This window comes from Myxine glutinosa, chromosome 12 (genome assembly GCF_964187855.1).
Source record: "Myxine glutinosa chromosome 12, kmMyxGlut1.1, whole genome shotgun sequence".
Classification (NCBI taxonomy): Eukaryota; Metazoa; Chordata; class Myxini; order Myxiniformes; family Myxinidae; genus Myxine; species Myxine glutinosa.
This window is the reverse complement of record NC_136272.1, coordinates 45,789,386-45,816,747: the sequence shown is the minus strand read 5'-3', so window position 1 is coordinate 45,816,747 and position 27,362 is coordinate 45,789,386. Positions and strand designations below refer to the sequence as shown.

General features: G+C 50.2%; 1 protein-coding gene across 1 annotated transcript in view; it reads left to right on the top strand.

The window, feature by feature from the left end:
- The window catches only part of LOC137437238 (uncharacterized), a 117,216-nt gene that overhangs the window by 89,335 nt on the left and 519 nt on the right, over window positions 1-27,362 (top strand). The window contains exons 7-11 of the mRNA XM_078766370.1: window positions 8,776-8,809; window positions 9,247-9,365; window positions 22,230-22,287; window positions 22,422-22,990; window positions 27,134-27,209. Of these exons, the coding sequence (XP_078622496.1) occupies window positions 8,776-8,809; window positions 9,247-9,365; window positions 22,230-22,287; window positions 22,422-22,990; window positions 27,134-27,209 (856 nt within the window). The remainder of the gene's footprint in view (window positions 1-8,775; window positions 8,810-9,246; window positions 9,366-22,229; window positions 22,288-22,421; window positions 22,991-27,133; window positions 27,210-27,362) is intronic.

Below are 27,362 nucleotides of genomic sequence, written 5' to 3'. Positions count from 1 at the left end.
CGCTCAGTCTGTAAGTAGTCCTGACAAGCGAACCAAAATTACCTCTTTTATTCAAGATAATGATATTGACGTGCTTTTTCTGACCGAAACTTGGCTCCGACCCAGTGGCGACGAAGTGAGGTGTGCTGATCTCACCCCACCTGGATACACCCTGCAGTCATTTCCTCGCTCCTCTCGGGGTGGGGCCGTGGCTATTATTTACAGACAACTTCTCTCCCTTTGTCTCCTTCACCACGACTTTTTCGTTCGACCATTCATCCTACGAGCTAGCCCATGTCACCTTCAGTCTGTCAGAAAACACTCTTCATTTCTTCTGCCTCTACCGACCTCCACCTAACCGGAAAAACAAGCTTACTGACTCTATGTTCGTGACCCAGCTTCCTAATCTGCTCGACCACTGCAATACTCTTCCTGGTTTCGTCTTGATTCTTGGAGATTTCCACGTCCACTACGACCAACCACAACATCCTCTCACTTCAAAGATCATTGACCTCCTTTCTACTTTTAGTCTGTCTCAGTCTGTCTCCCAACCTACACACGTTAAAGGACACATCCTGGATTGGTTAGTGCACAGATGCAATGATCAGTTGGTGCAGTCCACGTCAGTGACCTGTGCTGTCACCTCGGACCACTTCTGTGTCACCAGCCACCTGAGTATTGCTGTTCCTTGTCTTCAGCCCACCTTCATCACTGCCCACAACATTCGTGCCATCGACCATTCCGCCTTTAAAGAGGACCTTCACACCCGTCTCTCTGGCCGTTCCTACGTCACTGCAGAAGACCTCGACTGTTGCCTCCGCACAGCGTTGGACTGCCATGCTCCAGCGACACGGCGCGCCGTTCCCAGACGCAGGAGTACTCAGTGGTTCAGCACAGTCAGCGACGAAGTCAGGGCTGCCAAAAAGGAACGACGACGTGCCGAGAGACAGTGGCTGAAGACTGGCCTCACAGTCCATAAACAGTTGTATAACATAGCTAAAAGACTCGTCATAAAAATCATTCTGAAAGCAAAAATGTCATATATTTCTGATCGGATTACTCGGAGCTCCTCCTCCAAGCAACTGTTCAGCATTACCAACCGCCTGTTTGCCACCAAAAATAAATCCGTTCTTCCCACTGTGTTTCCTCAAAACGAACTACCCCAACGCTTCCTGCATTTCTTTCACAATAAAATTCAGTCAATAAGAAACAATCTTGACAAGCAGTCACTCCTTTCCTTCGATGATGCTGAACACTGCTTTCACGGACGACCTCTTAGTTCGTTTACTCCTATTACTGAGGAAATTGTCAAATGTACAATCCTCAAGTCAAACACAAAAACATGTGATCTTGACCCCCTTCCCACCGATTTGTTTATTGAGTGTTTGGACACCCTCCTCCCATTTATTACTGCAGTTATCAATGATTCTCTGACTACGGGTTCATTTCCGCTTCTCTTCAAACAAGCTCTTGTTAAACCACTTCTTAAAAAACCCACCCTTGACCTTAACGACATGAAAAATTACCGTCCCATCTCCAACCTGTCTTTCCTGTCAAAGATCACAGAAAGAATTGTGCTATCACAGATGAATGACCATCTAGTTACAAATAATCTTTTCAATTCTCGCCAGTCAGCATATAGACCAGGCCATAGCACCGAGACCACTCTCCTAAGAATTACCAATGATCTTCTGACCTCTCTTGACTGTGGTAAGGTTTCCGTTCTTGCTCTTTTGGACTTGTCTGCCGCCTTTGACACGATTGACCATAGTGTCTTAATTCGTCGTCTTGAAATCACATTTGGTATAACTGGTACTCCCCTTTCTTGGCTGATGTCCTATCTTACTGATAGAGTGCAAACAGTTGTTGTCAATGGCCAGAAATCAGCCCCTTCTCCGCTTTACTTTGGCGTTCCCCAGGGCTCAGTCCTGGGACCTATCCTCTTTCTTTTGTACACTCAGCCTCTATTTGATCTTGTTGCCAGACATTCAGTTGATCACCACGCCTTTGCGGACGACAATCAGCTGTACAAAGGAAGCACGATTCAACAAATCGTGCCCACTGTTGAAGTGTTAGAAGGCTGTATTGCCGACGTGAAGGCGTGGATGACCCAAAACAAACTTCAGCTGAACGATGCTAAAACAGAGTCTATGATTGTAAGATCACACAGATGTCCTCTACAATGTTCACTTCCTACCACTATTCATGTTGGTGAAACCGATGTAAACTTTGTTTCGTCGGCCAAGAACCTTGGTGTGGTTTTCGACTGTAACATGACATTTTCCAAGCAAGTACTTCAAACTTGCAAATCAGCATACTTTCAGCTGCGAAAGATCGCATCCATTCGCCACTTTCTTACTCCTCAAGCTGCTCTAACTCTGGTCTGTGCCCTTGTCCTCTCAAGGCTAGACTATTGTAATTCTTTGTATGCTGGCTGCCCTCAGTTTCTCTTGGATAAGTTACAAAAGGTTCAACACTCTGCCGCTCGTCTTGTCTGTAAGGCGAAGAAGTCTGACCATGTTACTCCGCTTCTTGAATCTTTACACTGGCTGCCTGTCTCTGCTCGTGTGCAATACAAAATTTGCACACTATGTTATAAATCATTGTGTGGAACGGGACCTCACTATCTCTCCGATTTGCTCACTCTCTATGAACCTCGGCGACGGCTTCGTTCAAGCGACGACTCTATGACCTTAGAGCCGCGGCGCACCAGCACCAAGTCGTTTGGCGAGAAATCCTTTTCCTTTGCTGCACCTCTGCTCTGGAATGACTTGCCTTCCTCTGTTCGACATGTTGACTCTCTTCCTACCTTTAGAACCTCCCTCAAAACCTATCTGTTTCACAAGTCTTTCAAAGTCTAAGTCCTGTTTTCCCTTTGGTTTGAGGTGGGACAGAGATCGAGAGTATGTCTGTGTACATGTGCGGGGGAGGGAGGGGAGGAGGAGGGGGAGTACACATCTGTGGGTTTTGAATGGGGAGGGAGAGTAATAGGGCAAGAGTGAAGGTGTGTCTGTGTGTGTGTATGTTTGTGTGTGTGCGTTCGCATGATAATGGAAAGCGCCATGAGGGTAGTTTACTCTGCTTGATGGGGCTATATAAGACTCCTTTATTATTAGGGGACCATAGGTACCCTTTTGAAATTGCTAAGATTATTATCTATATAATAATACCGTAAGGACTCGACTTTGTTATCCCTTTTACGCTGCACACAGTGACCCGATGCCCACGGCACTAATGCATTTACGATCTACGAACCGCGCTCTTTGTTTATCACGTACAGCCACACTCGAAAAATCTGAATTAGTCGACTTTGGGGCCAAAAAGCATACGATTAACGGCCGATACGACGCCATCTTACGACGCCATCGTATTGGCGTCTGCTGGGCGAAGGCGATGCGAGCCGTCCGCTGATTGGACAGTCGAGTGGTGTGAACATGGCTGGTGTGAACCAAATGGTCTTTTTATTCCCTTGAACATTTTAAATTAGGATATATAAGGAAACGTCTTTATCGTCATTTTAATAAAGTTAAATGGAGTGACGTTGCGATACTCGGGGTGCGTTGCATAAATCCTCGTAACTCAGAGAGGTGTAGCAGGTGGCGAGACGTAACACTCCCAGAATGGCGCTATGCCGATTCCTATTACGAATCCATTTATTTTTCAAAAGTATATCGTAGCGTTGTCATTTAAGTAGATTGCAATAAATACGTTGTTCATATACGCACTCTTCATTCTCATCTTTCTTCCTAACTCTTACTCGGACAAGCAAATCCCCGATGCCATCCATAATGGTACACTCTATCCATACACCACATCCTCCCTTCCGTGGATGTTCCACGGGTTCTGGCTCCTCCCGTGCACCGGGTTTTTCGCGCATGCGCGCGGTCTCTCGAGGACTGGGCCTTGGACCGAGCAGCGTTACCTGAATAAACCTCCGTGTGAGATCCTGACCTCTTCTTATTATTGGCGTTGAGGTAAAACTTCTGCCTGTGAAATATTTTTTGAATACATTTTATCCCATTGTCATTTCTCACCTCCCCACACAAAGGCAGTAACATGGCGGTTCCGCATATGCGAGCCCCACACGACCACATCAAAATGGCTGTTGCGTGCGAGCCCCACACGTTCTGTTCTATCAACATGGCGTGTCCATGTGAGTGACTTCGGATGCAGCAGCTTTGACATGGCAGAGACAGGTGAGCAACTTCATCATGTGTTTGACCCTCGTGGGATGCGGGGAGGGGAGGAGCCTCGTATTAGGGGGCTATCGATTCCTTATATATAGCCTACTAGAAATCCCAGAAATTTCTGGTCACGTGGGTCGTGGGTTCCATTTTGTATCCGTCGATCGTTCATGGAATAAGCACAAGATAGCTCGGCGGGAGTAATGCATTCGATCGTGTGTGTGTGTGTGTGTGTGTGTGTGTGTGTGTGTGTGTGTGTGTGTGTGTGTGTGTGTGTTCGTATGTTTGTGAACAAGATATCTGGAAAAGTTCTGAACGGATTTGGATGAAAGTTGGTGGGATGATTGCCCTTGGGATAAGGAAGAATTGATAGTTTTTGGTGAAGCTCAGGATATTATTCCGGATCCAGGAATTTTTTTGGGGAATTTTTTTGGGAAAACATTTTTCTGTTTTACTGCATTAAAGCTTTTATTCTTATTCTTAAAGCCAATTTAATGCATACACATGCATTAAATGATGTTTTTCTCCTCTAATTCCGAGATATATCAAAATAAATTCTCTGACAGTTAGGGCTTACTTTCCTTTTCATTTATTGTTTTGGGGAGAGGGGATGTTCAACAAAACGTATTATTCCAACTTGACCCACGGTGGGAGTATGCGCTCTACTGAGTGGCAATGGATTTACGATCTACGAACCGCACTCTTTGTTTATCACGTACGTCGTACAGCCATACTCGAAAAATCTGAATTAGCCGACGTTGGGGCCCAAAAGCATCCGATTAACTGCTGATACGACGCCATCTTACGACGCCATCGTATTGGCGTCTGCTGGGCGAAGGCGAAGCAAGCCGTCCGCTGATTGGACAGGCAAAGGCGAAGCAAGCCGTCCACTGAGTGGACAATCCAGAGCATGCATTTGTGCCGGTGTCGGCGATCGTTCATATACGCACTCTTCATTCTCATCTTTCTTCCTAACTCTTACTCGGACAAGCAAATCCCCTATGCCATCCATAATGGTACACTCTATCCATACACCACATCCTCCCTTCTGTGGATGTTCCACGGGTTTCGGCTAGTTATTATTATTCTGAATCCATGAAATTTGTTGGCGACCTACAGGTCACACCTTTCATCGTAGGAATTTGAAACTTTGACCATGTATGGGATACCATATGACTTGATGCATATCCGAATTATGACGTCATAGGTCACGTTTTGTGGCGGCCATATTGGATTTAGTGGAAATCTTAAAAACCTATCTCCTCCTTCATTTTTCGACCTATTGAGTTGAAACTCGGCACACTTATAGAACACCCCAAGGCGAAGAACGCTCTTTTCTCCGATTTTTCATTTTTTGCTTAATTAGTATGTGGCGCGCCAATTAAAAAAGTGCTGACTCTGCATTTTTTTAATTTAATTAATATTGTGATGCCATGAACTTTGTATCGACCCACAGGCCAAACCGTTGGTTAGATGAACTTGATACTTTGACCAATTATAGTATGTCACTTGATTGGATGCATATCCTAATTATGACGTCATAGGTCACGTGACATGGCGGCCATATTTGATTTTATGAAAACCTTTAAAATGCATCTCTGCCTTCATTTTTCGACCGATTGAGTTGAAACTTTGACCACTTATGGTATGGCACGTGATTGTATACATATCATAAATATGACGTCATGTGTCACGTGACATGGCGGCCATATTGGATTTAATGCAATCCTTTAAAATGCATCCCTGCCTTCATTTTTCGATCGATTGAGTTGAAACTTTGAAAACTTATAGTACACCATGTGATTGGATGCATATCCTAATTATGACGTCATAGGTCACGTGACATGGCGGCCATATTGGATTTAATGCAAACCTTTAAAATGCATCCCTGCCTTCATTTTTCGATCGAGTTGAAACTTTGAACACTTAAAGTACGCCATGTGATTGGATGCACATCCTGATTATGACGTCATAGGTCACATGACATGGCGACCATATTGGATTTCTTGAAAACCTTAAAAATGCATTTCTGTCTTTATTTTTCGATCGAGTGAGTTGAAACTTTGAACACTTTTCGTACGCCATGTGATTGGATGCATATCCTAATTATGACGTCATAGGTCACATGACATGGCGGCAATATTGGATTTCTTGAAAACCTTACTGTGACATACTATATTGGATTTCTTGATAATTGCTCCCAATTATCAGCAAAGTCATGGAATCTATCATTGCTTCGGATATGAAATCTTTCCTCTTCTCCAATGGCTTGATCTCTGATCATCAATTTGGTTTCAGACCAGGTCACTCTACTCTGGACATGCTGCTTCTGCTGTCTCAACAATGGATGGAGGTCCTCAATGCCAAACAGGAAATCAGAGCTGTCTCCCTTGACATATCACGTGCCTTCGATACGGTCTGGCACCCAGCTCTGCTCACCAAACTCTCCTCCTATGGTATCCATGGAAATCTCCATGCATGGCTTGCGGACTTCCTCTCTGGTCATAGTCAACGTGTGGCCCTGAATGGATTTCTCTCATCTCCCCTTCCCGTTCAGGCTGGAGTTCCCCAAGGCAGTGTGCTGGGCCCTGTGCTTTTTCTGGTCTTTATCAATGATCTCTCCGACTCTCTGGAAAATCCTCTGTATCTCTTTGCTGATGACTCCACTCTCTGCCACTCCATTCCTCTTCCCTCAGATCGGCAGTCTGCAGCCTCCTCACTCTCTGAAGACCTGGACAAAATCACAGACTGGTCAAACATGTGGAACATGTCTTTCAATCCTGACAAATCTCACACTCTTACTATGTCTCTCCGAAAAGATCGACTGGATAACCCTCCCATCTACTTTCTCAACAATCCTCTCCAAGAAGTTCTGTCGCTCAAGCTTTTGGGTCTCACCATCTGCCATGATCTTTCTTGGGATAACCACATTTCCAAGCTGGCCTCCAAAGCCAGTCGCCGACTGGGCATCCTCCGTCGTGCGAAGTCCTTCCTAGGCACACCTGAGCTCCTCACCACATACAAGGCTTTCATCCGCAGCTCAATGGAATACTGTTCTCCCCTATGGGCTAGTGCTCCTGCCTCACACCTGGCTCGGCTTCACGCTGTTGAATCCAAAGCTTTCAGAATCATTGGAATCTCCCGTGATGAAGCTATCTCTAAGGGCCTTTCACTCACTCACCGCAGGCAGGTAGGTGGTCTTTCTGTCTTCTACCGACTCCTCTCCGGCCTTGCTCCCCCAGCTCTCTCTGTGCTCTGTCCCCCAAATATTCCTACAGGTCGCACAAGATCTGCCAGCCACCCTCTGATGGTTAAACTGCCGAAATCTCGGCTCTCTGCTCACCTTCACTCTTTCATTCCTCTTTTCTCCCGCCTCTGGAACAAACTCCCACACTCACTTCAATCACACTCCTCCCTCCAGGTCTTCAAAACAGCTGTTCACCACCATCTCTTATCTTCCCCCATCCAAAACCTTGATCTTTTCTACCCCCACTAATTCACCCCAGATCCACCGTGTTTGAAATTCCAACTTCTTTCCTGGAAGTCTTGGCAGTGTCCATATGTTTTATACCTCTCCCACCCCCCCCCCCCCTTCCCATGCCTACCCCCCAAAGCCCTCTCCCTCCCACAGTTCTCTCGATGTCTCCATGTCTTTCGGTCCCTGCTCTCAAATGTTGTTTGTGTCCTTCCCCCTCTCTCCCCATCTTGTCTACCGCTCCCGATGTTATTTGTTTTGTGTGTCTGTTTGTCTTTCTGTGTGATTAATGTTCGCTCTTTCACGAGCCTCGATCTTGTATACAAAAAAAAAAAAAAAACCTTAAAAATGCATTTCTGTCTTTATTTTTCGATCGATTGAGTTGAAACTTTGAAAACTTATAGTACGCCATGTGATTGGATGCATATCCTAATTATGACGTCATAGGTCACGTGACATGGCGGGATGGAGCGGTATGGTCTCCGGATCATCACTGCCCACAGTTTTAATTATTATCATTATTATTTTTTTAAATCTCAATTCAATCAACACATAGTTAAAAAAAAAAAAAAAACACCTTTAGAGGCCATTTTCCCCCGCAAAGCGGGGGTTGGCCTTTTTCGGGCACCGTGGTTGTTGTTGTTTTTGTTGGTCCCCTTTTTGAAGCAATGTTTTACGGCCGGATATCCTTCCTGCCGCCAACCCTTTTTGTCGCCTTTTATGACAAACAGGGAATTACCAGTGAACTGGTACTCAATTAGCCGACCTCGGAAGGATGAACAGGCTGAGTCAACCCCCCTGGCGTTAATTCCGCGATCGACCGGGATTCGAACCCAGGATGCTAGGATCCTAAGCTGGCACCCTAGCCGCTAGCCCTACACCAGGGACTAACAACACATAGTAGACACATAGTAAAGCAACAAAATGTAAAAAGGTAAAGTGGTGTGAATACTTTCTGAAGGCACTGTACCTCTGCTTTAAGTCAGGTTCAATCATCCTACACGTGCTCATGTGTGAATAAACTAAAGATGTTTACATTTTAAAATATTGTTTTGATAAACCTGTGTTGAACTTGAGCTGAAACACAAAGTGAAAACCTTACTCACTTTAACATTTTTGGTTTTTGTTTTCTTGCAGTCCCTGAAAGGTGCGACTTCATTTTCAAAAGAACGTAAGTGACTTTTCATCGTACATTCTGTTTGTCCTGTTCTGTTACCGATAACTGGGTAATTTCTAAATATTTCATAGCAGTGACAACCAACATCCAAACAATACTGAACATTCTCTGTTGCATAAGTCTTGTGCGAAACAGATAAAATATGGCTCCCAGCAATAAATCATTTGATTGGCATGAAAATCGTTAAATGTCACTGCTGGGTCACGTGATAAATCATGTGATACCTGATAACTCTCAGGAGCATGTTCCGTCTTTCTGTAACATTAGGTTACATTCACCAAAACTATTAGGTTCCTAACAGATATAAGTTTTAGTGTATGGGAATTATTTAGGGTTCTCAAATAAAAACAAATCACGCTGTATTGTCCCAACGATTGAAATGTCCCCAAAGGTTTCTCTTAACCCCCTCTTGTTTTATTTATTTTCTACAGAGTTGACCTCATCGTTGCAGATTTTATGGATTTATTGTAAAAGTGATGTTGTGAAGCTTTTGCTCGTGAGCTGCATCATCTTGGCTGTTTTGACGTGGACCTTGAAAATCTTCATTGAGGTATGGATTTGGTGTGTCTCTCTGTCTGTGTCGAACTTGTGTGTTACGTAAAGCTCTTCATCATCACTAACCGACTCACTCGTATAAACTCTCGTATCACAAGACTGTTCATAAATGTCAAGACTGTCCTCGAACGTGACAGTATCAAAAAGTAAACAAGAAGACGTCATGCAGAGCACGACACTTGCAAAATCCACCCCACACCCAAAAAGATTGCAATTGATCCAGCAAATTGGCAATTTCATCAAGATTAAAATTGACGATCGTGATCAAAACCCGGGTCAATAGGATGAAAAGTGACGATTTTTCAGATGTAAATTGATGATTTTGGAAGTTTGACCTCGTTGACATTCGACCTTTTGACCTCAAAATTAGTTGGTTTCCCAATTTAGTGACTCAATATACAAATGCTGTTCAATTTTCAAGTCAATCAGATGAAAAATGGCGATTTTAGAAATGTGACCTTCAGATAACCTTCTTTTTTTTTTTCTTTTTTTTTTTTTGTATACAAGATCGAGGCTTGTGAAAGAGCGAACATTAATCACACAAAAAGACAAACCGACACATAAAACATATAACATCGGGAGCGGTAGACAAGATGGGGAGAGAGGGGGAAGGACACAAACACAACATTTGAGAGCAGGGACCGAGAGACATGGAGACATCGAGACATCGAGAGATCTGAGAGGGCGAGGGCTTTGGGGGGGGGGGGCATGGGAAGGGGGCGGTGGGAGAGGTATAAAACGTATGGACACTGCCAGGACTTCCAGGAAAGAAGTTCGAATTTCAAACAAGGTGGATCTGGGGTGAATTAGCGGGGGTAGAAAAGATCAAGGTTTTGGATGGGGGAAGATAAGAGATGGTGGTGAACAGCTGTTTTAAAGACCTGGAGGGAGGAGTGGGATTGAAGGGAGTGAGGGAGTTTGTTCCAGAGGCGGGAGAAAAGAGGAATGAAAGAGTGAAGGTGAGCAGAGAGCCGGGATTTCGGCAGTTTAACCATCAGAGGGTTGCTGGCAGATCTTGTGCGACCTGTAGGAATATTTGGGGGACAGAGCACAGAGAGAGCTGGGGGTGCAAGGCCGGAGAGGAGTCGGTAGAAGACAGAAAGACTACCTACCTGCCTGCGGTGAGTGAGTGAAAGGCCCTCAGAGATAGCTTCATCGCGGGAGATTCCAATAATTCTGAAAGCTTTAGTTTCAACAGCGTGAAGCCGAGCTGGGTGAGGCAGGAGCACCGGCCCATAGGGGAGAACAGTATTCCATTGAGCTGCGGATGAAAGCCTTGTATGTGGTGAGGAGCTCAGGTGTGCCAAGGAAGGACTTCGCTTGACGGAGGATGCCCATTTGGCGACTGACTTTGGAGGCCAGCTTGGAAATGTGGTTTTCCCAAGAAAGATCATGGCAGATAGTGAGACCCAAAAGCTTGAGCGACAGAACTTCTTGGAGAGGATTGTTGAGAAAGTAGATGGGAGGGTTGTCCAGTCGATCTTTTCGGAGAGACATAGTAAGAGTGTGAGATTTGTCAGGATTGAAAGACATGTTCCACTTGTTTGACCAGTCTGTGATTTTGTCCAAGTCTTCAGAGTGTGAGGAGGCTGCAGACTGCCGATCTGAGGGAAGAGGAATGGAGCGGCAGTGAGTGGAGTCTTCAGCAAAGAGATAGAGAGGATTTTCAAGAGAGTCAGAGAGATCATTGATGAAGACCAGAAAAAGCACGGGGCCCAGAACACTGCCTTGGGGAACTCCAGCCTGAACAGGAAGAGGAGATGAGAGAAACCCATTCAGGGCCACACGTTGACGACGACTAGAGAGGAAGTCCGCCAGCCATGCGTGGAGATTTCCATGGATACCAAAGGAGGAGAGTTTGGTGAGCAGAGCGGGGTGCCAGACCGTGTCGAAGGCACGTGATATGTCGAGGGAGACGGCTCTAATTTCCTGTTTGGCATTGAGGACCTCCATCCATTGTTGAGACAGCAGAAGCAGCATGTCCAGAGTAGAGTGACCTGGTCTGAAACCAAATTGATGATCAGAGATCAAGCCATTGGAGAAGAGGAAAGATTTCATATCCGAAGCAATGATGGATTCCATGATTTTGCTGATAATTGGGAGAAGGCTGATTGGTCTGTAGTTGCTAGGATCTGTTTTTGCACCTTTTTTGTGCATAGCGGTGATGTTGGCTGATTTCCAAGCAATGGCAGTTGACCTTGAGCAAAAGAGAGGGTGAAGAGAACAGAGAGAGGGTGAGATAGAGCGGCAGTTTTGACCTTTGACCTCAAAATCAATAGGCTTCTCAATTGTGACGACCTCCACCACTTGGTGAAGTTTCGTGACGATCGGTTTAGAATTGTGACCTGTAAGCCGGTGACAAACAAACAAACAGACAGACAGAATCTCAAACGCAACCGACCGATGTACTTGAAAAATCTTCGATTTTGCAAGTAACAAACTTAACATGATAACTCAAATTGAATCTGATCTTAATGACATATAACATGGGAACAATGACATGAATATGAAAATCAGTTTTTTTTAGAACTTCTAAAAATATGAAAATGTTTGTCTTCGACATATAATCATGATAAACTCTGCCCCTTAGCATTGCCTAGCATCCCAAAACAATGTAAACAACCGTTTTATTTAATAACTTTTGATGTTTTTACATTAAAAACAACATAAATGTGCAGAATGCTGTATGAGCAAACATGTAAAGCTCTTTCTGACTGACTCGCCCACCAACTTGCCCACACACACACTCGCCCACCGACTCGCCCACAGACTTGCCTGCCCACCTACTCGCCCATAAACTTGCCGACAAACAGACTTGCCCACCTACCGACTTGCCGACAGACACACTCGCCCACCGACTCGCCCACAGACTCGCCCACAGACTTGACCACAGACTCGCTCACAGACGTGCCCACAAACTTGCCCGCCCACCAACTTGCCCACACACAGACCTGCCCACCCACAGACTCGCCCACAGACGTGCCCACAAACTTGCCCACCCACCAACTTGCCCACGCACAGACTCGCCCACAGACTTGCCCACACACAGACTCGTCCACAAACTTGCCCGCCCACCAACTTGCCCACACACAGACGCGCCCACAGACTTGCCCACCCACAGACTCGCCCACAGACGTGCCCACAAACTTGCCCACCCACCAACTTGCCCACGCACAGACTCGCCCACAGACTTGCCCACACACAGACTCGTCCACAAACTTGCCCGCCCACCAACTTTCCCACACACAGACGCGCCCACAAACTTGCCCACTACCAACCTGCCCACACACAGACACGCCCACAGACTTGCCCACCCACAGACGTGCCCACCCACAGAATTGCCCACCCACCGACTTGCCCACACACAGACTCGCCCACAGACTCGCCCACAGACTCGCCCACAGACTCGACCACCGACTCGCCCACAGACGTGCCCACAGACTTGCCCGCCCACAGACGACCACATACCTGCCCATCCACCGCCGACTCGACCACATACTGGCCCACCCACCGAGTCGCTCACAGACTCGGCCATAGACTTGCCCGCCCATTGACTCGCCCACAGAATCGGCCACAGACTTGCCCACCCACAGACGCCCACCCACAGACTTGCCCACCCACTGACATGCCCACCCACTGACATGCCCACCCACTGACATGCCCACCCACTGACATGCCCACCTACTGACTTGCTCACAGATTCAGCCATAGACTTGCCCACCCACTGACATGCCAAACCACTGACTCGCTCAGACTCAGCCACAGACTTGCCTGCTCATTGACTCGACCACAGACTTGTACACAAACTTGCCCACCCACCGACTTGCCCACACAGACTCGCCCACAGACTTGCCTGCCCACAGTATTGACTACATACTTGCCCAACCACCAACTCTCCCACGGACTCGCCCACGGACTCGCCCACAGACTCGCCCACAAACTCGCCCACAGACTCGCACACCGACTCGCACACCGACTCGCCCACCGACTCGCCCACAGAATCACCCACCGACTTACCCACCCACAAACTTGCTCGCCCACCGACTGGCACACAGACTGGCCCACCGACTCGCCCACAGACTGGCACACCGACTCGCCCACAGACTGGCACACAAACTTGCCCACCCACCGACTTGCCCACTGACTCGCCCAAGCACCGACTCGGCTCGCTCACTTACATGCTGTTGTAGCTGCTTCGTGCTCTCGAGGAGGGATAGAAGGATGCAATTTCTAGGAAGGTAAGAAAGGTGTTGCACACAATAGGATGATGATGATGATGATATAAGCATCGGAACAAAGCAGGAAATGTTTCCAAAGATGGGCGTAGTCTGTATCTTTCATAACGTAGATTTGCACGTCCACTCGTCAAACTCGTCAAACTCGTCAATGTAAATGATGGTTTTTCCATGTGGAGGAAGTGTTGGCTGGTCAGGTGAAGTGGAGAGCAAAAATGAAAAACGCTTTTCTCTCACTTTTAGTGTCAAACCACAAGTATCATTGCAGTGAAAACATGCTGTGTTGTTGTACAATGTAGGTGCACGTGATTAGTTTATGGGGACATTGTGGCGGACACGAAAGCCCACTGGCGTGGTGACATCATTCCCGCACCAAGTGGGCGGCGGCCACGCTCGAGGGGTAGGCGTGGCCTCAGGATATACACCGGGCGCGCAGCCCGGAGCGCGCCAGTGCTACAGTGACCTCTTTGAATAAAGAACATTAAACTTACCGCGTTGTCCGCTTCCTCCTTGGTAGCAAGTCGCGCGCGTAGCACCGCGTGCTTTATTGGTGACCTCCGACATTCGAGTCAGCCGTCGCTGACTACCCGAAACCGCCGCAACAATAGCTACCAACGCGGTCTCCATCAAGCTCCCAGAATTCTGGGAGTCACAAGCCGAAGTTTGGTTCCTGCAGGCGGAAGCCCAGTTCCGACTTCGAGGCATCACGGTGGACGAGACCATGTACTGCCACGTGGTCGCCGCCCTCGGGCCCGGCATGGCCACCCGCGTCGTATCGGTCCTAAGGGATCCACCTGCCGACGGCAAGTACGAGGCGGTCAAGCGTCTCCTCGCCACGTTCGGCCTTACGGTGGACGCACGGGCCGATCGCCTCTTGGACCTCCCCGAGATCGGGGACACGCGACCGTCGGTCCGTATGGACCATTTGCTGGCGCTCATGGGCGACGAAACCCCGAACGCCCTATTCCGGGCGTTGTTTCGACGCCAGCTGCCAGCACGAGTCCGCCTCGCTTTGGCTGGTTCCGCGTTAACGGAACCCCGTGCGCTCGCTGCCAAGGCCGACAAATACTACGCGGCTTTGGACACGCAGGCGAGTCTTGGCGCGGTTGCCGCTCCTGAGGCTTTCCCCGATGCACCGCACCTCGTGTCCGCCATCACGCCCCGCCCACCACCACCGCCGCCGCCGCGAAGAAAACCGCGGCCTCCGACGCCGCAGCTGCCCGCCTGGTGTTTCTTCCACGCCAAGTTCGGCCACGAGGCTCGGCAGTGTCGCCCGCCGTGCTCATTCGGCAGGTCGGGAAACGGGCGAGCCGGCGCTCGGTGGCAACGGTGAGCATCGGCAATTCAAACAGCCTTCTGTACATAACGGACACCTTGTCCGGGCGCCGTTACCTGTGCGACACGGGGGCGCAGGTGAGTGTCGTTCCTACCGGTACGTCCGACAAGCACACCGCGGGCTGAGGTCCCGCGCTGCTTGCGGCCAATGGTATGTCTATACGCACGTACGGAAAACGCTGTCTCTCTCTGCGGTTCGGAGGGCAGGTTTTCCGTTGGTCGTTCGTTACGGCCGACGTGCCCATGGCACTGCTCTGGGCGGACTTCTTATGTGCTAATGGATTACTGGTCGATGTAAAGCGCAGAAGGCTTGTCCAGGCTGAGTTGTTCAGCTCGCTCACGTGTGCGCTGCCCGCCTCGTTGAGCAGCTCACAGAGCGGCTCACCGAGCGGCTCGCCGAGCGGCTCGCCGAGCGGCTTGCTGAGCGGTTCCGTTCCGGCCAGGTTCATCTGTACGCTTCCGGCAGCGGACGAATTCGCCGGCCGCCTCGCGGGTTTCCCGGCCCTCACGCGGCCCACCTTCTCGGCGGGGACCGTCAAGCACGGGGTGGAACATCACATCCCCACCGCCGGGCCACCGGTCTGCGCCCAGGCACGCCGCCTCGAGCCGACGAAGCTCGCCGTAGCTAAAGCGGAGTTCGCTATGCTGGAGTGGCTCGGCATCGTGCGGCGCTCCGAGAGCGCGTGGGCGTCCCCGCTCCACATCGTGCCCAAGCCCGGCGGGGGATGGCGACCGTGCGGGGACTACCGGCGCCTCAACGACGCCACCACCCCCGACCGCTACCCCGTCCCCCAAATCCAGGACTTCTCCGCCCGGTTGGCGGGGATGTCCTTCTTTTCAAAGGTGGACCTCGTACGCGGCTACCATCATGTCCCTGTCAGGCCGGAGGACATCCCGAAGACGGCTGTCATCACGCCATTCGGGCTTTTCGAATTTCTTCGGATGCCCTTCGGTTTGAAAAATGCGGCTCAGGCGTTCCAGCGCCTCATGGACAGCGTCTTGCGCGGCTTGGATTTTTTGTACGTCTACCTGGACGACATCCTCGTCGCCAGCGCGTCCCGCAAAGAGCACCTTCGTCACCTCCGCACGCTCTTCGAACATCTGGGCCAGCACGGCCTGATCGTGAACCCCACCAAGTGCCGGTTCGGTGTCGCTGAAATCGACTTTTTGGGGCACCGCGTCACCAGACACGGGGCCGTCCCCCTACCGGCCAAGGTGGAGGCGGTGAATGGGTTTCCGCGCCCCCGCACGATCAAGGGGCTCCAGGAGTTCCTGGGCATGGTAAACTTTTACCATCGGTTCCTGCCCAGCATCGCCCAGCTCCTGCGCCCCTTACACGAGGCCCTTCAAGGGAAGCCGGGCAAAGGTGACGTTACATGGACCGAGCAGATGGACGCAGCGTTCTCGGGCGCGAAGCTCACCTCGGCCAACGCCACCATGCTCGCGCACCCGGCGCCCCATGTACCGATCACCCTCACCACCGACGCCTCGGACTACGCGGTGGGCACGGTGCACGAGCAATGGGTGCGTGGTGCTTGGCAACCGCTGGCGTTCTTCAGCCGGCAGCTTCGCCTGCCCGAACGCCGTTGCAGTACCTTCGACCGCGAGTTGCTTGGGCTTCACCTGGCGGTCAGGCACTTCCGCCATCTGCTCGAGGGCCGTGCGTTCACGGCCTTCGTCGACCACAAGCCACTGGTTTTCACGATGGGCAAGGTCGCCGAGCCGTGGTTGGCCCGGCAACAGCGTCACCTCGTGGCCGTGTCCGAGTACACGACGGACATCCGACACGTTGCGGGAAAGGACAACCCGGTGGCCGACTGCCTTTCCCGGGCCGTCGTCCACGCAGTCCACCTTGGCATCGACTATGCCCGGATGGCGGCGGACCAGGCCGCCGACCCCGGGGTCCAGGCCTTGCGGACCGCCGTCACGGGCCTCCGCGTCACCAAGGTGCCCTTCGATGGCGCGGGCACAGCCCTCATTTGCGACGTCTCCCTCGGGCGGCTTTGCCACATCGTGCCCGCAGGCTGGCAGCGCCAGGTTTTTGACGCCATCCACGGCCTGTCCCACCCGGGCACGAAGGCCTCCCAGAGGTTGGTCGCCGACAAGTTTATCTGGCATGGCCTCCGGAAGGCCGTCCGCGGCTGGACCAGGACGTGCCTCGCGTGCCAGCGCGCGAAGGTGCACCGGCATACCCAGGCCCCATTGGTCCCGTCTACGGTGCCGGCACGTAGGTTCGACCACGTGCACGTGGACCTAGTGGGACCTCTGCCCCCCTCGCGGGGTTTCACCCATGTCCTTACCATGGTGGACCGCACCACCCGGTGGCCGGAGGCCGTGCCTTTGGCGGCGACCACGGCGGCGGCAGACGTCGCGCAGGCGTTCATCGCCACCTGGGTCGCCCGGTTCGGCGCCCCCTCGGACATCTCGTCCGACCGCGGCCCCCAGTTCACCTCGGAGCTCTGGGCCGCGGTCGCGCGGGGGCTCGGGGTCCAGCTGCACCGAACCACGGCCTACCACCCCCAGGCCAACGGCCTGTGCGAGCGGTTCCACCGCTCGTTGAAGGCCGCGCTCCGGGCCGCCCTCCGCGACGGCGGCTGGGTCGACAGGCTCTCCTGGGTCCTGCTGGGCCTCCGGACGGCGCCCAAGGAAGACCTGCGCGCATCCGCGGCGGAGTTGGTCTTTGGACAACCGCTGCGGGTACCGGGCGAGTTACTCCCCGACCCCACGGCACCTTGGTCCGCGGCGCAGGAGCGTTCTGCGCTGCAGGAGACTGCCCGGAGGTTCGCCCCGGTGCCGACGGCGCACCACGGGCACCCTCCTACACACGTCGCCCCGGAGCTTCGCACCGCGGAGTACGTCTTCGTCCGGCACGACGCCCACCGGACACCACTGCGGCCCCCGTACGACGGGCCTTTCCGCGTGCTGGAGACCGGGGTGAAACATTTCACCCTGGACATCGGCGGCACTCCTGACCGGGTTTCCATAGACCGCCTCAAGCTGGCCCACCTCGACGTGGACCACCCACCGCCGGTGGCTCGGCCCCCGCGTCGGGGCCGCCCCCCTGCGGGCGGACCCCCGGCACCGCCCAGCACCGCAGGCACGCCACCCCCCGGTCCGGCACCCATCCCGGGTACAGCCGGGGGCATCCCACCTGGCATCCCTGCACCCCGGACGCCACCGGTCGCCAGAGGGCGCTTCGGCCGGGTCATCCGTTTGCCCCGCAAACTGGCCCTCCAGGTGTGCGGGAATTCTGGGGGGGCGCGTGTGGTGGACACGAAAGCCCACTGGCGTGGTGACATCATTCCGCGCACCAAGTGGGCGGTGGCCACGCCCGAGGGGTAGGCGTGGCCTCAGGATATACACCGGGCGCGCAGCCCGGTGCGCACCAGTGCTACAGTGACCTCTTTGAATAAAGAACATTAAACTTACTGCGTTCTCCGCTTCCTCCTTGGTAGCAAGTCGCGCGCGTAGCACCGCGTGCTTTAACATTGCCTGTAATGTGTAGATACATTTTGTTACCTTGGTGATATGATTGCTGCATGTGATGGTGGAGAGGCAGCAGTGATTGCAAGAATAAGAAGTGGTTGCAGGAAGTTTAGGGAGTTGTCACCCCTATTTGCATGAAGGGGGATCTCTCTGCAACTAAAGGGAAAACTTTATGCAGCTTTGCGTTAGAAGCACGATGCTGTGTGGCAGTGAAACCTGGGCGATCAAAAAGGAGGATGAACAGAGGTGTGAACGAAATGAAATGTGAATGGGGAGATGGACGTGTTATGTGACACTGAAGGATAGGAAACCAAATGTAGAATGAAGAGTTCGGTTCGGTGTGGAGATCATTCGTGAGGTTATGCGTCGGAGTCGGTTGAGGTGGTTTGGACACGTGGAAAGGATGGGAGAGGGCAGCTCTGTGAAGAGGTGTATAAATATGAACGTGAATGGAACGAGAGCTGGAGGCCGTCTGAGGAAAACATGGGATGAGTTGCTGAGAGAGGATCTCAGAGTTAAAGAACGAACAACAGGGCTACCAACAGATCGTGCAGCCTGGAAAGAAACCATTAGGTGAATCACGGCTTACACATGCAAGCATGGAAACCGCTGTGATGATGATGATGATGATGATTATGATGAAGAAGAAGACCTAAATTCTTCCCACTTCCCCTCACTCCTCATCGCACACAATGCAAAGGGGAGAGGGAGAGAGGATCGCACACAGGGGAGAAGGGTGAGAGTGGTGGGAGAAGGAGAGAGGATCGCACACAAGGGAGAGGAGGGAAGGCAGGGGGAGAAGGGTCAGAGGAATGGGAGAGGGAGAGAGGATCACACACAGGGGACAGGAGGGAAGGTAGGGGGAGAAGGGTGAGAGGGATGAGAGAGGGAGAGAGGATCACACACAGGGGAGAGGAGGGAAGGTAGGGGGAGAATGGTGAGAGGGATGGGAGAGGGAGAGAGGATCGCACACAGGGGGGAGGAGGGTAGGCGGAGAAGAAGGGTGAGAGGGATGGGAGAGGGAAAGAGGATCGCACACAGGGGACAGGAGGGAAGGGGGAGAGGGGTGGGAGAGAGGATCGCACACAGGGGACAGGAGGGTAGGGGGAGAAGGGTGAGAGGGGTGGGAGAGGGAGACGGGATCGCACACAGGGGACAGGAGGGAAGGGGGAGAGGGGTGGGAGAGAGGATCGCACACAGTGGAGAGGAGGGAAGGGGGAGAAGGGCGAGAGGGGTGGGAGAGGGAGAGAGGGTCGCACACAAGGGAGAGGAGGGAAGGGGGAGAGGGGTGGGAGAGGGAGACAGGATCGCACACAGGGGAGAGGAGGGAAGGTTGTGGGAGAAGGGTGAGAGGGAGAGAGGATCGCACACAGGGGAGAGGAGGAAAGGGGGAGAAGGGTGAGAGTGGTGGGAGAGGGAGAGAGGATCGCACACAGGTGGGAGGAGGGTAGGGGGGGAAGGGTGAGAGGAGAGGGAGAGAGGATTGCACACAGGGGAGAGGAGGGAAGGTTGTGGGAGAAGGGTGAGAGGGAGAGAGGATCGCACACAGGGTAGATGAGGAGAAGGGAGAGAGGATCGCACATGGGGAAAAAAAATTTGACCACGGTTCGATCCCCAACTCTCAGGCTTACTCTGTCCTTGAAATGTTTTTCTTTTTATCATCGGAATATTTACATTCCCTGGCGGAATTTTACAGGCTTTTTCAGCTTCTCTGAGCCGAGAACGCTGTTACACACACTTAACTGTGACTTCCCAATAACTTCCCCTTAGCTGTGACATCTCTACACTGGAACTTGAACACAAAACAATTACAAGGTCGAGGCTCGTGTAAGATCTAACACCTTAAACACAAAATCATAAATGACATAAAAGAAAAAATAAAGGGAGTGGGAGACAAGAGGGGGAGAGAGAGTGAAGCACACAAGCACAACAACAGTAGAGAACAGGGACATCGGTAGATCTGTGGAAGGGAGAGGGCTGGGGGGAGGGGGGAGAGGGCTGGGTGTAGGGCGGGAGAGGGGTACACGACATAAGGCAAATGGACACCACGAGGAATTTCGGGAATGAAGTCCGAGAATGAATGAAAAAGGTGGATTTGGGGTGTATTAAAGGCGGTAGAAAAAGTCAAGGTTTTGGATCGGGGAAAGATAGGAGATGGTGGTGAACAGGTGTTTTAAAGACTTAGAGGGAGGAGTGGGATTGAAGAGAGTGTGGGAGTTTGTTCCAAAGTCAGGAAAAAAGAGGAATGAAAGAGTGAAGGTGAGCAGAGAGTCTTGATTTTGGCAGTTTCACGAAAAGAGGGTTGCTGGCACATATTGTGCATCCTGAAGGAATATTTGAGGGACAGAGTACAGACGGAGCTGGGGGAGCTCCACCGGAGAGGAGTCGCAGTCCGTCAGGTACGACCCCAAAATTGAGCCACCGGTACCACTCGGGCTGGCCAAGGTTCATGGGTACCATATGAAAGCTCTGCTGTTCAGGAACACATTTCTGCCTGGTAGCATTCTGTAAGTTGTAGCTTTCACCCTGAAATATGATGTTGAAAAGACCCCCTACTGGTTCGATTTTTATCAATATGTATCTGTAGTACAGACATTCTCGGCTTCAGAAGATCACGTGTAAGCTCTTGCAAACAGTTTATTTTGCATTTACAGCCACCATACATTACACTTTATCACCATCATCATCAAAATGAAAATAACTTTACATTTTTCATCAAAATCAATGAATTAATTTCATCAAAATAAATGAACATAATCATGGAAATCATTCGCATCATCAATTGCAGAAAAATAATTAATAAAGATCCTCAAGTTCATCAACATCATCAGCATCATCCTGCACAACCATGTCCTCTCCCTCCTCAGACGGCTGGTTGTCACATGTCTGTAGTTTGCACGGCTCGGAGCACCTGAGGTTATTCATCAAGCAGGTGCACCCAGGCAGTCGGCATGACCTGGAACAGTCACAAGAAAGGAGTTCTATTACAGCTTCTGGAGCTGGTGAACTGTCTAACCCGTCACCTTTGTAGAGAGGCGATGCTTTGTCGAGAGGCGATCTTAGCACAGATGCGATTTTTTTAAATGTCCATGTAATATGACTTTGCCTGGGATCCATATTTCAGATACAGTGTTGTACTGATGTCTTCCGTGAAGGCCAGTAGGAGCAGAAACATCAGTGTCATCAGCTACGAGTCCAATAGACTGGAAGCCTTGAACTGCTGCATGTGCCACATGTAAAATGAGTCGCGTATCTGCCTCTTCTTGTGAAGAGCAGAGCTCTGGGACCAGAACACTTCCTTTGTGTGTCATTTTGAAGCAGTTCTCTCCAGAGATTATATGGAGAACCTTTCCTCTGCGTTGTTCTGTGTATTTTGGCTGCTTCCACTCTTGTGCAAGAAATTCACTGGTTTTGTTTGGAGTTACTGAGAGAAATTTCTTCCACTGGACTACTTTTCAGTGATTCTTCACCATTGGGGGACAGGGCCAAAAATGATACAAAGCAGGATAGCTCATTCTGAGAGAACAAAATGGTGGAGATTTGATTTTGAAGCCCCTCTCTCAATAGGTGAAGCCCCTCCCTGAACAGACAGACTGGGGAAGAGTAGTATAGTGTAGATAAGCCAAAGGATCAAATAAGGTGTTTGAATACAAAATGGAATGTGGAAACTAGGCAAACCGAACAAGTCAAATGCACTTTTTCCTGGTGTTTTGTTTATCATGTGTAGAATTTGATGGGAGTCACAGGAAGTGAGGATCATTGTTTCAAATATTGTATTGTTGTTGCTGTTCTGTATCTTGCAGAAATTATTTGCTTTGAAGAGGGTTCGTGAGGACAGGAGGTGCTGGGGTCGGAACTACAGTAAGTTCAACTTCCTGTAATTACCTTGCAATTGCGTTCACTTACATGACAGTTAATAATTACAATAATGTTGATGTCAATAACATGGCGATGGTCCCTGTCCCCAATCCCACACCCTCACCTCTCCCAAACAGACCACCATGCCTTGATGAATCTGCGACAGCGTATTCAAGCAGGTCACAAAAACGAGCGGAGTGTTGAGCTGTCCCATCGTTCCTGCCCACATGGAAAACTTCACGGGCAGCAGAGCAATGGAACCCAGAACCGCACGGCAAACACTCCATCTCTTGAGCAACACAAATTACTAAATTACCTCAACAAGGGACATTGCCACCAGTCTGACAAGAGCTTGAACCAACAAGTATCCCTGGCATCTCCATACAAATCGGCCAAACGCTTCCAGCAAGGGGATGCTCGAGAAATAACGAAGAAAGAGGATGCACATTGTCAATCCCAAGTGAAGGAATTGCTGAAGAGGCCACATTTCGAGTTCGACAGACCAGGTTGGCTGATAAATGTTGTCAGCCCGATCATGGTTTACCACGTGACCAACAACTCGTGTGGAGCAGGGATGAAGAAGAGCATATCGTCAGGTTCCGTAAACACCGGTGGTCGTGACGTCGGTGATATTCAAGCATCGAACAAAGGCCACGTCATCAGGGATGACTCACAAAAACAGCACCAAAGTGCCACAACTATCCAGGTAAGATCACCACTTTATACATTTCCTTTTCAGCAACACTCAAGCTATGAAATAAGCAGAAATACACCAGGTTTACATTTTTCGGATGGTCTGGTCTGAGAACATGGATCAGCAAGTTGGGGGTGATAAGTTAAAGTCGTACTGAACGGTGATTCGTCCATTGTGCACGACTGCCCATGGAATTCAAAGTACAAGTGCATTGATGTCTTCTCACTTCCTGGTGCATGTGATTGAGTACAAGCTTTACAAAGATGCTTCCATCGTCCGTTGTATCCTCGACTTCTGCAAATTGACAACAACCCACTCGTTGTGAACTTGAAGAACCTCAGATGGGGTCATGGATTTGTACAAAGGTTATGGAATCACAGAATCGTACAGGACAAATATACAGGAAGTTTGGAAGATTTAGATGGCATTTGACTCTCAATTGGTGTTGCGGGTGGAGCGACCTCTCCGAGTCTGTGAGGTCGGCGGTTCAAACCCCGGAGCAAAGACTTAAAAATGGTTTGTGCAGCTTCCTCACTTGGCGTTTAGCATTTACAAAGATAGAGCACGGGCAAGCCCCATAGGTTGGCATCGATGGGGAGGAGGAAATGCTCCACTGAGCGTGGTGAGAAAGTTGGCACCATCGTACACACATTGTCCCAGGAAGTGATGGTACTTCCCCAAAGTCAGGTGGGATTGTGGAAACGCTAATCAGGTCAATCCAAAATTTATACATTCAGCACTGCAGACTATTTCGTAGGAGTCCTGCCATTTATGTGGCCGTCGGATCACATCCGACTCTCATTGCTGTTTTTGGTATTCTTTGTTTCATTTTCCCACATGACACCTTTTTTTGGAGAATGAGTGTCATACGTGACGTCATAACATCAGTGAAAGAGAATAGCCTGTTCTCACTTTCACTATTTTCACAATCAGCGGTAGCTTCTTACTCCGCCCTGGCCACTCGGGGAATGTCCTCAGCCTGCCCGAGCTATGTGGGGTGATGTCGATGGTGGTGTCCATCGACAGTGTTCAGAACTGGCTTCCGGTTGGTTGTATTGTTATTATTTAGTGCAATTAATGGGCATTTCCTCACTCGTGTCTACGGTGCGGTGCCAAAAGAGATAAAGGATAAATTACTGAGGTTTGACGAACAGGGGAATTAACATTATCCCTAAACTCGTTAACATGCCCCATTCCTCGTAATGGAGACCAAGATACACCTTACTCCGACATTCGGCTAAACAAAACTTATTACATGGTGATCGTTTTTACCCGACATCCGGACCACGATGCCTACACAAATATATCTGACTTAGTCTAGTAGGAAGACTAGGTCCCCCTGCACCCCCCGGAGATATACTTCTAATCAGTGTTTCTAGATTGGAAAAAATGTGTAGAAAATGACTAGCTATGGCCCCAAGCTGAAAAAATGTCCCACATACCATTTTTATGCAAATTACTGCTGCAAATTTTATGCAAAATTATGCAAATTTTATGCAAATTTTTGATGAGGAGTAGAGTTGAGGGGTCTTTGAGGGCTTCATCGAGGTGCTCTCGGTTGCAAGACTGCGTCATTCTGAGAAGCACAGCAGGGTCAGAGATCATGATGTTCTCCTCCTCAGTGAATCTCTCCATCAACAGCCTCTCCATTGCCTCACACACTGTTTTGAGGCAAAAGAGGGACTTTGCGTAGGCCTTTCCACTGAGAACACCTTTGAGAGATCCACTTGTTACTAGTTGTGCCTCAAAGAGAATCTCTGCATATCCAGAACCACGCATCTTGTGTCCAGTGAGCATCCCGATGTAGTTCATGGATGTGTGGAAGGGTCCAATCGTTACTACATGACTAGCAAATTCATTTGGCCAGCGCCAGATGATGGGAAGGGCTTTCATGCAGACACCCAGATCAAATGTATTCAGGACCCATCTCTGACCCACCTCAGCAGTTGCTGCCTCGGAACGCTTCAGTAGCTCACGAACAACTGCGTTGTCTGTGATCGGTCTGTGCCTGGTGCCTGCATGGCATGGCAATGGCCTGCAGCCTGTGCCTGGGCTAGGGGGTTTCACCTCTGCAACTGGTTCTCCCCCACCCAGCAAATCAACAGTCGACTACTGCACGCCTATCCACCAACCGATCACAGACAACGCAGTTGTTCGTGAGCTACTGAAGCGTTCCGAGGCAGCAACTCCACATATCACTACCCCACAAACATAACAATATTTTAAAAGTTCTTCCTCATGTCACTCACAATGACAATACCTTCTGATGTCGACAATCATCTAGTGGTGACTTTCCTATCCGAAGAAGGTAATTCACCTGAAACGTGCAAACTATCTGATCAATTTGTGGATAGGGCAAATGCTGCTGCCCAGACGAACTACACTCGAGATCACAAGCAGTGTAAGTAACCTGGTGCCAAGGAACCTCCAAACAGACGAGACCACTCGCTACACACAGTCAAGGCCACATCTTGTTCATATATACACAAAGAATTAAGTTAAGCACCCCCCCCGTTTTTTTACAACCTCGCACATTACAAGTTTGTTGTCGTCACAACAGTGTAATATACCCATGATATTGCTATATTTTCTGGAGAAGTGATATTATGGTCACATAAAAACATAACAATCATGCCGTTTTCAATATTTTATTCTGAATAATTTAAGGTGAAATTTTTTGGGAATTTTAGTCATATTTTCACCTCAATTTAAGTATGGAGCTATAGGTCCATCACGGACAGTGTGGATGACGTTTATGTTTTCTAACGTACAGTCATTGTTCTGAGAAGACCTCTAGCGATCTTTGCGTCAATAACGTGTGTAGGACCCACGTGATCGGATCACTGACTCAACCCTACGTCTCATAGACCCTGTAAGCCGTCGTATGCGTTGCTGTGGCAGGTTGTTCCATTCCCGATGTAATGCACGTTCCAATTCATCCAGATTGGCTATTGGAGGGACCATCTTCGCAATTTGTCGTCCCAACATGTCCCAAACGTGCTCGAGGGGGTTCAGGTCAGGACTGTACGCAGGCCAGGGGATGGTTGTCACAGCACCTTGCTCCAGCAAGGCTCGGACGCGTCTCGCACGGTGAGGCCTGGCGTTGTCATCCATGAAGATGGGTCTGCTGGCGAGGGTGTGGTCATCGAAGTGCGGGATTACGGTGGTATTCAGGATTTCCTCGGCATATCGCTCTCCGTTGAGGTTACCTCGCACAGTTATCAGGTCCAATTTACAGTCATGGGAGAAGCATCCCCAGACCATAATCGAGCCACCACCAAAGGGTACCGTTGGTTGAATGTTTTTAGGTGCATACGCGGTGTTTTTGTGGCGCCACACCCGAACACGCCCATCTGTCACGTACAGCAAGAACCGGCTTTCATCCGACCAATGAACTCGCCTCCAAGACCGGATGTTCCATCCACGTCGCGCTCGGCACCATGCCAAACGCTCCCTCTGATGTCGTTCGAGTAGCCTTGGACGCTTGATCACTCGTCTTGACCTTAAACCGGCCGATTTCAGGCGGTTCCTCACGGTACGGTGACATAGCCTTCTGTTGGGCAGCCAGTTGTCCTTCAGGAAATGGCTCGAGGCGAAGGGATATCGTCGCACCAGTCTCAAAAGCGCTCTATCTTGGCGGACTGTTGTCACGCGAGGTCTTCCAGACCTTGGGCGGTCCTTCACCGCATCCGTTTCCTGGTGTTTCTGCACCAACCGACTGATCACCGAATGGTGGTAACCAAACGTTCGAGCTACAGCTTTTCTGGACATTCCGGACTCGATCATGCCTATTATCCGCCATCTTTCTCCGTCCGACAACCGTCTACGAGCCACCATTACGAGAAAACGACCATGTAACCCCCACACGAGCTCAGGCGTGACTTGCAATAACCCGTGATGATAGTGCATTTACAGAAAATCACGACCACGTGGATGATAACACGTGCTGCACGAGCGATGGGCGTCACAGATGCGTGCACTCATCTGCATTTCATCAATGGATAATTGCTAATGTCATACCAATCATTATTTGATCTCACATACCTTAGAATATATGCCAATGTATACATATACACAAAGAATATATATTAGGGGGTGCTTACCTTAATTCGTTGTGTAGGGGTGCTTAACTTAATTCTTTGTGTATATGTTCAGAGTGCCAATGATAACTCGTTTAATCTTCGTGGAAGACATCACGGGATGTTTGACGTCTATCGGCTAATGCTGGCAGGTGGGACAACCAACTTATCGCCCATCCGAGGGACGGCATTGATGCCTCACCATGACTGCGAAACACCAGGACGACAGTTTGCCGCTGTGTCAGGATTCAAACCCAGTCAAGGTAGAACAGAGTTGAGTGTGCATACCCCATCGGCCACGTTGC